Source organism: Vombatus ursinus, unplaced genomic scaffold, assembly GCF_900497805.2.
Source record: "Vombatus ursinus unplaced genomic scaffold, bare-nosed wombat genome assembly UNPS02010548.1, whole genome shotgun sequence".
NCBI classification, from domain to species: Eukaryota; Metazoa; Chordata; class Mammalia; order Diprotodontia; family Vombatidae; genus Vombatus; species Vombatus ursinus.
The window spans coordinates 19,819,995-19,832,181 of record NW_020950326.1 but is presented as its reverse complement, the minus strand read 5'-3'; the positions used below and the strand labels follow the sequence as shown (position 1 = coordinate 19,832,181).

The window sequence follows — 12,187 nt, the reverse complement described above, 5'->3', positions numbered from 1 at the left end:
CATAATATATGTGTATGAATGTACAGAATACATACAAATAAATACAAGATGAGCTGGAAAAGGAAATGGCAAACCACTCCAGTATCTTTGCCAAGAAAATTCCCAAATGGGGTCATGAAGAGTCAGACACAACTGATATGACTGAACAGCTACTTCAGGGGAAAGCTTCAGCAATCAGAAAGGGTCTCCTAAAAGAGGGAACATTTGAACTGAGCTTTGAAAGAAATCAGAGAATCTAGTGAGTGGATTGAAAGTATATTCAAGCTGTGGAGATAGCTTTTTCAAGGTGTCCTATTGAAAAAGGAAGGAAAGATATAATATAGAATATATAAAGATTTAATATTATTAATAGCAGGAATGCTAAGATGAAGTGAGGTTTTCTTAAGGATGTGAAAAAACTAGTTATGTTTGTAGGTAGCGGGGAAGGAACCAGTAGTCAGGGAGAAACTGAAGATTTAGAGAGAAAAGGGAGACAAGAAAGGGGGCAATCTGCTAGAGAAGACAGCAGGGGATGGGATCAAGGGACATGTAGGAAGAGGTTGGCCTTGATGAAAAAAAAAAGGTCATCTCTTAGAAACTCCATTTAAAATAGGTACATATATCTTCCCATTAGTTCTAATTGTTCTTTACATCATGAGTAATGGGAAAATATGCTTAAAATGAATGTTTAAGTAGAGCCTATGTCAGATTGCACACCATCTTCGGGGGGGAGGGGGAGAAAATTTAAAACTCAAAATCTTATGGAAGTGAATGTTGAAAACTCAAAATAAATTAATTAATTATTAAAAAAACAAAAAATAAAATAGGTACATATAAAAAGTAACATTAAAAGTTGTCTCTCATTTTGCCCCTCCACACACATGCTGTACCCTGAGCAATTGTCTTACTTTCCTATTCGTCATTTGTCCTTGAGCCTAGTCTGGTCAACATTTTTATCAAAAATTCAAATAGAAACCCAGGTGACAGGCTTATCAAAATGCAGTTGAAGCAAAATAAAGAGGGATAACTAACCCATCAGATGACAGAATCAGTATCCAAAAAGACCTTGGCAGCCTAGGATGGAGAACCAAATCCATCTAATAAGAAGAAATGTTCTAGGAATCAATGCAAAATCCTGTGCTTGGGTTTTAAAAATCAATAACATAAATACAAGATGAGGGAAACGGGCCTAGACAGTAATTCATGTTAAAAAAAAAAACACCCAAGGGGTTTACCATACTTTCACTGTGGGCTTGACAGTGAGTGTGACATGGCAGCCAAAAACAGCTATTGTGATTGTAGACTGCACAAAAAGAGGCCTAGTGTCCAGAATGAAATGAGGAAGGTGATCGTCTTGCTGTACTCTGCCCTGGTCAGGTAGTGTCATTGTGTCCAGTTCTGGGGACCATATTTCAGGTATTGACACATTGACAAAGCAGAGTGTGCCAAAGCGTAGGCACCAGGATAGAGAGAGGATAGCAGTCCATAGGATACGAAGATTGGTTTTTTAGGCTGGAGGAAATAAGATTTTGCAGGGACGTGGTAACTGTTTTCAAATGTTTGGAAATCTATATACAAAGAACTATATTCTTCTTGGTTCCAAAGGGCCAAACTAAGTATAAGGGCATATTTTTGTTCCATTTAAAGAACATTTCCTAATGTTTAGTGTTGTCCAAGAAGACAATGGGCTGTCTGAAGAGGTGGTGAGTCCCCTGGATTAGTGGAGATCTTCAAGATGTCAGGGACGTTTGTGGCAGGGATTCCTGTTCATGTTCAGGTTGGATTAGATGATTTCTGGGAAAGATTGTTCTTTAGTCCTAACTCTGGGTCTATGGCTTATTAACTCTTTGCACCCAGACAGCTACACACCCTCCCTAACTCCGGGCAGACTTTTCAAAGCTGTTCCTGAGGCAATAGTGAGTTCCAAAGTTTCTCTGTCTTTTCTCCTCCCCCGGGAAAGCAAATGCTTTATGACTAAGAAGATGAACCACCAGCCCAGCCTGACACAGTTATAAATTTGCCCTCAGGATTATTTTGGTGACATAAATCCCCATTCCCAGCTCAAATTCATGGCAGTTGAGTGCCACATTTTGACACGTGTGTGGGAGGCCTACTTCGATAAATTCACAGCATCCCCCATACCTAGCATGTAGGAAGAGATTTATGACTGTGTTTGCTGGAATTCATCCAGTTAGCCAAATAGCCCAGTAGGGAATCTGCCACAAATAAATTATGTGGAGTATACTGTGTTTGTATATGAGTGTGTGCTTGTATATTTTTGTGCTTGTGTGTATGTGATGAAGATTGTTCCTTGCTGCTCTGTGTCTCACCAGGGACGTCCTTTTTGATCTGGGTCCGAGAAGGGAAGAGTTGGCCAGCTGTGTGGCCTCTTGATTTAATGGTGTTTGCCGCAATTGTTTGCTTTGCAGTAAGAAAAAATAAGGGGGAGATTACCAGCTTTCTCTGAACAGTTCTCTCCAAGGTCTGATGGCTTTGCCAAGCCAAATGCCAGAAAGAATTCTGGTTGGAGCCAGGTTATGGAGAGCCATAAATACCAAGTGAAATCATTTGGATTTTACCCTATAAACAAGAATTCTAGACTGGGAATCATCAGTCCCGGTTTCAGATCTCATCTTTGCCATTTCTTGCCTGTTGGACCTCATCTGTAAGGTGAAGGGTGGGACTAGATGACCCTGAATCTGCCCCCAAGCTCTAAATCTGCTCTTAGAAGCCATTACATTTCTAGTTTCAAGTGTCTGTCCTACAATGCTCCCCGTGCACCTGAAGCAGAATAAAATGCAACTGAGAAATGCATAGCAAAATAAATGAAATGCAACAGAACATAGATAATGTCAATATGTGACTTTCTGAATCAATATGGGGCCCACAGGGATGCTTAGGTAAGATTTGGTGGCCTCTGTTTCTATTTGAATTTGACACCACTGCCTTAAAGCATGAAAAGTACCTCACCCTGACCTTCCACTGACTCATGGCAAATGAATCCCTGGAGACCATTAGTTCCCAAAGAACTCCACACATTTTCCCCCAAGTAAAGTAAATCTAGTCAAAAATCACTGAAGAAATCTAAGTAGCAGTTGGCTGGTCAGTTAGGTGAGGAATTAGCATTAGTTAGATATTAAGATGTGAGAGGCAGCAGGAGATAATCCTGGACTTGGTCAAGAATAATCTGCCTCAAAGATGTCACAGCTTTGTGACCTGAGAAAGTGAGAGGATAGTAGGATCATGGCTGGAGATCCAGGGAAAAACCTCAGAAGCTACCTAGACTAACCCATTCTTTTTACAAATGAGAAAACTGAGACCGAGGGAGGTTAAATGGCTTTCCCATGGTTCACAGAAGCAGTAAACATCAGAGACAGACTTTGCAGCCAGATCATCAGGCAATTTCTTCTGACAGTTTCTTCCTCTGAAAATTATATAAAAATAAAGATACTTATTATAAGACTTTGGGGAGAATCAAATGAGATAGTGTATGGGATTGCTCTAAAAGTGCCAGCTATAGATACTGAAAATTGTTGGCATGTAACAGCTACAAGCTCTGACCTTGTACTGATCCAAGTGGAAGAGAAAATTTCCCCAGAAATCTATTACCCTTCAGGCTGCTATTTTAAATCCTACCCTCTTCTAATTTACCTTTTCACCCCAGGGGCCTCCAATTCCCACCTCGGCTCAATACTGAATCAGACCCACAGCCATCCTGGGGAATGCCGAGCCCTGAATAGCCGAGCGTTTATAAAGACAAGCCCTTACCATCAGGGGCCCAGCCCGTTGCTGTTCCTCACATTAAGTTCCCAGGGATCCTCACAAAAGCTGGGCAGGGGGATTGAAGGGGATCTGTACTCTGGGAATATGCCAGTTTCCGCTGAATTCTGGGAGCCCTCTCATCAAACGACCAGAGCACATAAAGCATCCATTTAAACTTGATACCTATTCCAATCAGTAGGGGTTTCAAATAAACCTGTCAAATTGACAGGAACAGTCCGTGCTTCCACCCGCCTGATTAGAAACTATTGAATTGTGAGCCCCAGGGATGTGTGGGGGATGGTGGGCGGGTTGACAGATCAGCCTCTCCATGCTTGCCTGCTTTGCAGGAATAAAATTTATCAAGGCAGCAGCCTCTTCAGGCTATGGAACTTCAGTGCAGTTAGACACAATGTGATCCAGGGGAAAGAACTGTGGCCTGAGCTTTAAGTCCTAGCTCTGTCATTAGCAAGCTGTGTGACCTTGGAAAGGGTAGTTAACCTCTCTGGGTCTCATTTCTCTCACTTATAAACTATACAAATAATAATAATAATAACAACAATAGCTAGCATTTATATTGTGCCAGGCACTATCTTAAGTGCTTTATGAATATCATTTCATTTGATCCTCATAACAACCCTGGGAGGTAGGTGCTATTATTATCCTCATTTAACAGGTGAGAAAACTGAGGCAAATAGAAGTTAAGTGCCCAGGGTGACATAGCTAGTAAGTGTCTGAGGTCAGATCTGAACGTAGATCTTCCTGACTCCAGGCACAGTGCTTTGTCCACTGAGCTATCTAGCAGCCCAAAATGATCCTTATTCCACTGTGAGGTCATTGTAAGAATAAAATGAGATTGTTGATAAAAAAAAATTTTTGAAAGTTAAACCTATTTCATCTCTACAGGATTCCTGAGCAAATGGAGTATAAGATCGTAGCTGGAAGAGATCTCAGAGGACCCCTCCTCCAAACCCCTCATTTTACAAATAAGGAAGCAAAGACCCAGGAAGTGATTTCCCTAAGGTCACTCAGGTAGCAGACATCAGAGGTGGTATCTGAGCCCAGTTCTTCTGACCCCACAGCCAGTGCACCTTCCTTGGTACCATGATGCTGTACTGCCTTTGCGAACATATGTCTGCCTTTTGCCAGATGTAAACCTTCTAAGCCTGAAACACCGTGATCACAGGGCCAAATGTGTTCCTGTCTCCTGGATAACTGTTCTCCCCCTGGCTTGTCCATTTCTGGCTACCATATCCTTGGAATTCTCCTCACGTTTAGGCACTGGCCTCGTTGGACTACTTACCATCAGATCCAATTCTTGAAGTGGCCCTTAATGTCAGGGTTTGCAGGCAGCTGCTATAGGCTGGGCAGATTGCTTTGTTGTGCTCTAACATCTCTCGACATAGGATTTTGGAAATACGGTAGTCAGATATCTTTAGGCTGGCAACCATATTTATGTAAAATTATGAGAAGCCAGTATGGTGAAAGCTACATGCAAAATGCTACTTTGGGAAGTGCCTCCTTAGCATAGCATTTCTTTGATTTCTTAGGATACAGCCCAGACTGAGATTCTTCTTGGTTAAAAGGAATTGTGAAATGAGCAGGAAATTGGGTTCTAAATAGCTTTACCATATGTTGTAGTGGAAAGAACACTAGATTTAGATTCAAAAGACTCGTGTTCAAATGCTAACTCTGACATTGATTAGCTGTGGAGCCATGGGCAAGTCTTTTACCTCTCTCAGTTTCCCCATCTGAAAATTGGAATGGTACTTGTAGCATCTATTTCATGGGGTCATTTTGAGGAAAGTATTGAATAGAACTCAAGGTATATTATATAAATGTGATTTTATCTGAATTCATAAGACTGTCTCCTTTCTAATCTACTCTGAGCAGTCAGTGATGTGTGAATTCATAAGCTCTCCAATTTAGGTGAGTCATAGACCTTCCCAAGAACTTAAAACAGTAAAGGACACACTTTATATACATCAGAGAATTGGCTGTCTGCGTAAGTGGAAAGTCTGAGCTATAGGATATTTTTTAAAGAAATGGAGCTTTGTTCATTTCAAGTTTATATAGCAATAGATTAACTGTCAACAAAAATTTTCCCAAGTTGTGGTCTTTTCATGACAAACTTCAACTCATCCTTTGCTATAATTACCCTTTCCAAGTAATAAATGAGTGTGGTCTCAGTGAGGGAGGCTTTATTTTTATTTCATATTAAAATATATTTATTTTATTATGGCTCGTAAAATGGAGGTCTCAGGAATTCATGGTACCAAACTCCTCTCTCCATCTGGTTCATATTGTCTAATTTGCTGTCATCAGTGTAGAACTGGGGCTCAGAGGAGAGTTTAAGGATGGATATGTAGATCTTGGATTCACCTGAGAGAGATTGTAATTTAAAAATGAGAGTTGATGAGGTCACTGGGAAAATGTATAAAAGGGAGAAAAGAGCCTAGGACAGAGCCTTGGGGGTGCCCACGGTTAGGATATAGAAGAGACTGAGGAGGGATACACTCATAGATTATTAGTTGTATGGGCTCTTAGAGTTACTGTAGCCCACCCCCTCTCCACATTTTGAAGATGAGGAAATAGGACCAGAGAGATCAAGTGACTTGCCCAAAATCACACAGCGAGTAACAATTCATTGTAAAGCTATTACCGCGTCATTTAACCTCTCTAATTTTTCTCATCTGTTAAAATGTATCTTTCCCAGCATAGGACACAGAGTAGAAAACCTCAATAAAGACTTGCTGAAATGCAAGGATCTAAGACAACTCCAAAAGGCTCATAATGGAAAATGCTATCCACACCCAGAAAAAGAACCATGGAGTCTGAATGCAAATGGAAGCATACTATTTGGTCTCCTTTTCTTTTGTTGTTTTGTTTTATTTCTTCTTTCTCGTGGTTCTTCCCATTAGTTCTAATTCTTCTATGCATCATGACTAATGTGAAAATATGCTTAATATGAATGTATAAGTAGAGCCTATATCAGATTACATGCCATCTTGAGGAGGAGGGAGGAGAGGAAGGGGGAGAAAATTTAAAACTCAAAATCTTATGGAAGTGAATGTTGAAAACTAAAAATAAACAAATTATTTTTTAAAAAAAGAATGAAAAAGATAAAGTCCTAAAAAAAAAAGACTCGCTCAGTGAATGAATGAATGAATGAATGAAACAGACTAAGCACTAGTGCAAACAAGTGTTTGGATCCTAAGGAAACCAGAGCAGACCCAAGAGAAATCAGGCAGCGTTGCTAATGAAGCCAGACAATCAGAAATGTGCAGTTATGCCCTGAGTTTTTCCCCTTGGTTTGCTTATCACAGGAATGTCTATTGTGGAGAGAACTCATTAAGTGTTTCTGCTTCAGGCAGACAGATGCTTATATTCTTGTGACTTCATGAGATGAGCTTTGAGAAATGAGGTAAAGGAAAAGGAGAGACGAGGCAGGGAATGGGAGAGTGGCCATGAGCCAATGTACACTTTATGAACCAGATAAAATTTTTGTGGCCTATCTGGTTTGGGAAAATACTTCCAAGGTGCCTTCTGTTGGCTTTTAACATGCAAAGATATCCTGGAAGGAGCATTTATAATGAAAATATTTATCCCCTTTCCCACTTTCCTGTTTCTTGTGCTCACCTTGAATCCCTGTCCCTCTTTGGTCAAATATCATTCTGTCCTGTTTCAGTGATTCCTGATGGAGCCCTGGATAAGTCAGCCCTTGGAGATGAGCTGGGGAGTGAGGAGGACCTGTATGAGGACTTCCGAAGCTCCAGCCACCATTACGGCCACCCAGGAGGAGGAGGGGAGCAGCTGGCCATCAATGAGGTAGGGCAGTACTGCTCCCTAGGGAAAGGGGGAAAGGGAAGTTTTTCCCAATGATTATTCAGTCGTTAATCAACAAGTGTATATTGGTCTCCTACACCAGGCCCAGCTAAGATTATGATGGTAAAATACAGATGGCCACAGTTTCTAATGCTTTGTATTATGCTTCATTCCTCCAGTATTAGCAAATAAACACTCACCTTTTATCTTTTACCACCTCTATGCACCTGCTAATATCCAAATAGAGAACAGCAATGCATGAACAGTCAGGAGTGAGCCTTACCATGAGTCACTTTAAGACAGTCTCTAGGAACTAACTCAGTGTATGGAAAAAGTGGAAATTCCCTATTAGTTAGTTAGCTCCTTGAGAACCAAATCTGTGCCTTACTTCATCCCTATTTCCATAGTGTCTGGTATAATACTTTGCACTGTTTTTGCTTAAAGGCATAATCAGTTATCTGGAAAATTTTCTTGCACAGAACTCAACCTTTGAGGATGTTAGGTCAGTGAGACACTATTGCATTATTATTTTTTTACTGTGATCTAGAGTCATTGCAAAAGTCTTCCCAGGTCATCTATGATTTCATTCCAGAAGAGAATTCCTGACAAAGAAGTCCCTTTTACTATTGCAGATTGGCAACTGTGCTGTAACGTTTGGTCTTCCAGCGCTGCCTAGGAGACTAAGATGTTGAGTAACTGGCCCACAGTCACAAATCCAGTACAGTAATAAAATACAATAAACATTTATTAAGTGCATTCTATATTTCAGGTACTGTGCTAAGCACTAGGGATACAAATAAGAAAAATAAATATGGTCCTTGCCCTCAAGGAGCTTACAGTCTAATGAGGGAAAGCAACATTCCAAAGGAATCTGAAAAAGGGGTGGGGGAAGGGCACCTGGCATGAGGATATGATGGTGGTGGAATCTAAACCAAACAGTTCAGCTGGTGGGAAATGAAGAGTTGACTGGGCTTCTGAGCCCTCTTTGAAGGACAGTTTGGCGGGGAGGGGACTTTTTTACTCAGCCCTCCAATCAGAGGCAACTGAGAGTACTGATGTGGTGTAAGTAGACAAGCTGAAGGAATCTCTCTGGTTTACTAGTGATGAATTGGGGTGGGGAAGGAGGGAGGCATAATGATGGTAGAGTCAAAACCCAGGAGTGCAGGTTATAGAAAATAAATATCCAACATATATCAAAGGCAGGACTTTACCCCAACTCTTCCTAGCCTCTATCCATTACCCCTGGCTGCCTCCTACTTTGTACACAGTGCTAAAAAAATGTTAACTTGAAGATATTGTCCCTTCCCTCAAAGAGCTTATAGTCTATTTTGGGAGTTCTTGATCAACAGGAGAATATAATAAAGTGCTAAATTATGTAATTCATATTAAAGAGTATTATAAGAGTTATAAGTTAGTCTTTAATGTATTATTATATATTATAATGTTTTATTATATTAATTTTTATATATAATAGTATATGTTAATTATATTAACTGTTATAGTAGTAGAAATTCTACTTTCAGTGAATCATATTAAAGTATGTTAGAAGAGTAAAAGGCTAGTCTTTAATATAGTAACTATTATAAATCTTTTTATAATAGTAGAAAGTACTTTTTGCTGTGGTATAGATTTCTATTTCCCTGGTTAGCCACCAGAACCTCATAGCATCTGTTTAGATAGAGAAATAGTGAAGGAGGGAATGGAGGCAATTCATTTTCATGGTGAGATAAAGAGCTTAGGATACTGCTTGTGGGCTGACATGCTGTCTCTCCTTAAGCTGAAATTTGCCCAGCATCCTCACCTAAATGGAAGGACTAAGCAGGAAATATCATCTCTGGAAAGCTGTTTCCTGTGCCTTGTTCTCATTTCTGTACTCATGTTTGTGTCCATGGAGAATAAACACTAAAAGAATGTTAAGACATTGACTTTTTTGTTGCTGACTTCATTGCAATAGTCACAGAAGACAGTAAAGACTGCAATTTTCTGGTAACAAACACGTAGTGTTTTTTTTTTCCTTGTGGATAGGTAAGATTCTTAAGTTTCTGGCTCTTTTCAAACTAAAATCTTCCTTTGCTTGATTATGTTGGAGGATTTTTCCACTGGGAAAGAGTTGATTTCTGAGTGGTTAAGCCTTCAGTATTTATTGAGATTGATGAGCTGCTGGAAACAGTAACTGGTACACCAGCATCAAACAGTGAGACAGAGTAAGTGACACTGAGAGGTTGGAGTGAATGGGCAGGTGTGACCCTTTGGAGGGACTACAGATTACAGTAAAAAATAATAATGCACTAGAACCTCATTGACTCAGCATCCTCAGAGAATGAGCTTTTGCACACAAGAAAATTTTGCAGATAACTGATTATGCCTTTAAGTACCAATTATTTTAAACTTAATAATTTGGAAAGAAATATTTCTAAAACCTTCACTGTTTTTTAAAAATAAATCATTCTGAACAGAATTTTGCCTTTTCTTGATGACTCAAGGTCTTCATTATGGACATCACTTACTGTAACACAGCAATGTCCACAAAGACTTTTGATACATGTAGACATCTGTATTCAACAGAATTGTATTAAGTACTAGGTGCAGCTCCTCGAGTTGCAAATGCATTTCTTCTTCATTTCCACGTCACAGAATCCTCAGTTTCCCTTAAAGCATAGCTTAGAAGATGCCTCCTACCCAGGGCCTTTCCTGATCTCTCTCTCTTTCTTCTCCCTCTTGAAATTACTTTGCGCTGCATCACATTGACTTATGTGAATACACGTTGTATCCTTCCAGTAGAATGTAAGCTCTCTGAGGGCAGAATTTTATTGTTTTATTTATTGGTTTTACTTCTGAACACTCAGAGCCTAGTCACAGTACCTTGCACCTAGTACTTAATACAATTCTGTTGAATACAGATGTCTACATGTATCAAAAACCTCTATGAACATTGTTGTTTGGAAGCAGGAGATGGAGGAGATGGAGTGCCACGTTTTGGGAATAGCTATCAAGCCAGTCTGAACTTCAGAACAGCAGAATCAGAACTTTTTGCCCCCAACAAAGTTCCCCAGACTTCTATGGTTTTTAACTTCTACAGTGACCCAAAAGTTTTAGTGCAGTCTTAAGACGCCTTGTATTTTTTTTATTCACTTTTTTCTTTCTCTTCCCTCATACTTCTTGCTGTTATCTGTGTGCCTGCCTCCAGCAATCCTCCCTCCTTCTAAGAGAGAGAGAGAGAGAGAGAGAGAGAGAGAGAAGGGAAAGAGAGAGGGAAGTGGGTAGGAGGAAGGATTGATATATAGATAGATAGATAAGGATTGCTAGAGAGACAGCAAGAGAGATATTAAATATATGTATATGTTTGATGTGTATATATATAATATTGATCTGTTTATTGATATTGATATATCTATATGTATACATCTAGATACATTTACATATAACTACATCTAGCTATATCTGTAGATAAAGATAGGTATCTATAGATATAGCTATATATGTATATATAACTATACCTATATCTAGCTATATATAGATCTATATCTAGAGAGAGATCTATAAGTATATATACACATATACTATATATACATTGAATATAATATATTTAATGCCTCTCTATATGTATATAGAGAAATCAGTATGTAGCTATAGATATAGCATATGCATACATATACATACACACACATCCTTGCTTCTAATCTGGTAGTGGGAAACCAAATAACCAACGGTGTTTGACTTGTGGATACAACAGGTGTTGTGCAAGTGTGTGGATTTTGTGACACCAATTTTTGGTTGCCCTGAAGTCTTTCTGGATAGTTGAGATAGCCAGCTAAATGATTTCCAGAAAAGGCAGAATAACAGAACTGGGCTTGAAGACAAAGGACGTACCTACTGGGATCCTTCAAACCCTGACTCTGGCACACTTACTGTGGTACTTTTGTGATGTTGGACAACTCACTTAACCTTTTTGGGCTTCAGTTTTCTTATCTGTAAAATTTGGGAATTAGACTAGACGATCTCTAAAGTCACTTCTAGGTCTTAATTCCTGTCACCATATGAGAAAGGTGTCAAAATTACACCTGTGTCGTGCTTTATACTTTTGGATCCATCATTGCATTAAAACTCTCACCTATCGGGGCAGCTAGGTGGCTCAGTGGATAGAGCACCAGCCCTGAAGTCAGGAGGACCTGAGTTCAAATCCGGCCTCAGACCAAACACTTGACACTTACTAGCTGTGTGACCCTGGGCAAGTCACTTAACCCCAATTGCTTAAAAGCAAAAAAAACCTCTCACCTATCCTTGAGGATGGTGGAATGGGTATGGAGAGAGAGGAAGAAGAGGGAATTTATATACCTCCTACTATATGCCATGTGCTTTTTACAAAGTAGAGTCTATTATTATCCCCATTTTCCAGTTAAGGAACTGAGGCAAACAAAAGTTAAGTACTTACTTAGGGTCACACAATTAGTAAGTGTCTGAGGCTGTATTTGAACTCAGGTCCTCCTGACTCCTGGTGCTATCCATAGCACCTCCTAGGTGCCCATTTTATAGATGAAGAAACTGAAACTAATAAGTGGCTCACCCAGAATCATCCAGCAAATGGAGCTTAGAACTCCCCTGATTCCTACTCCGATTTTCTGTT

General features: G+C 39.7%; 1 protein-coding gene across 4 annotated transcripts in view; it reads left to right on the top strand.

Annotated features, from left to right (window-relative positions):
- The window catches only part of ARHGEF4 (Rho guanine nucleotide exchange factor 4), a 420,624-nt gene that overhangs the window by 329,397 nt on the left and 79,040 nt on the right, over window positions 1-12,187 (top strand). For all 4 annotated transcript variants that reach the window (XM_027854699.1, XM_027854700.1, XM_027854701.1 and 1 more), the window contains one exon: window positions 7,427-7,566. In XM_027854699.1, coding sequence (XP_027710500.1) covers window positions 7,427-7,566 — 140 coding nt within the window. The remainder of the gene's footprint in view (window positions 1-7,426; window positions 7,567-12,187) is intronic.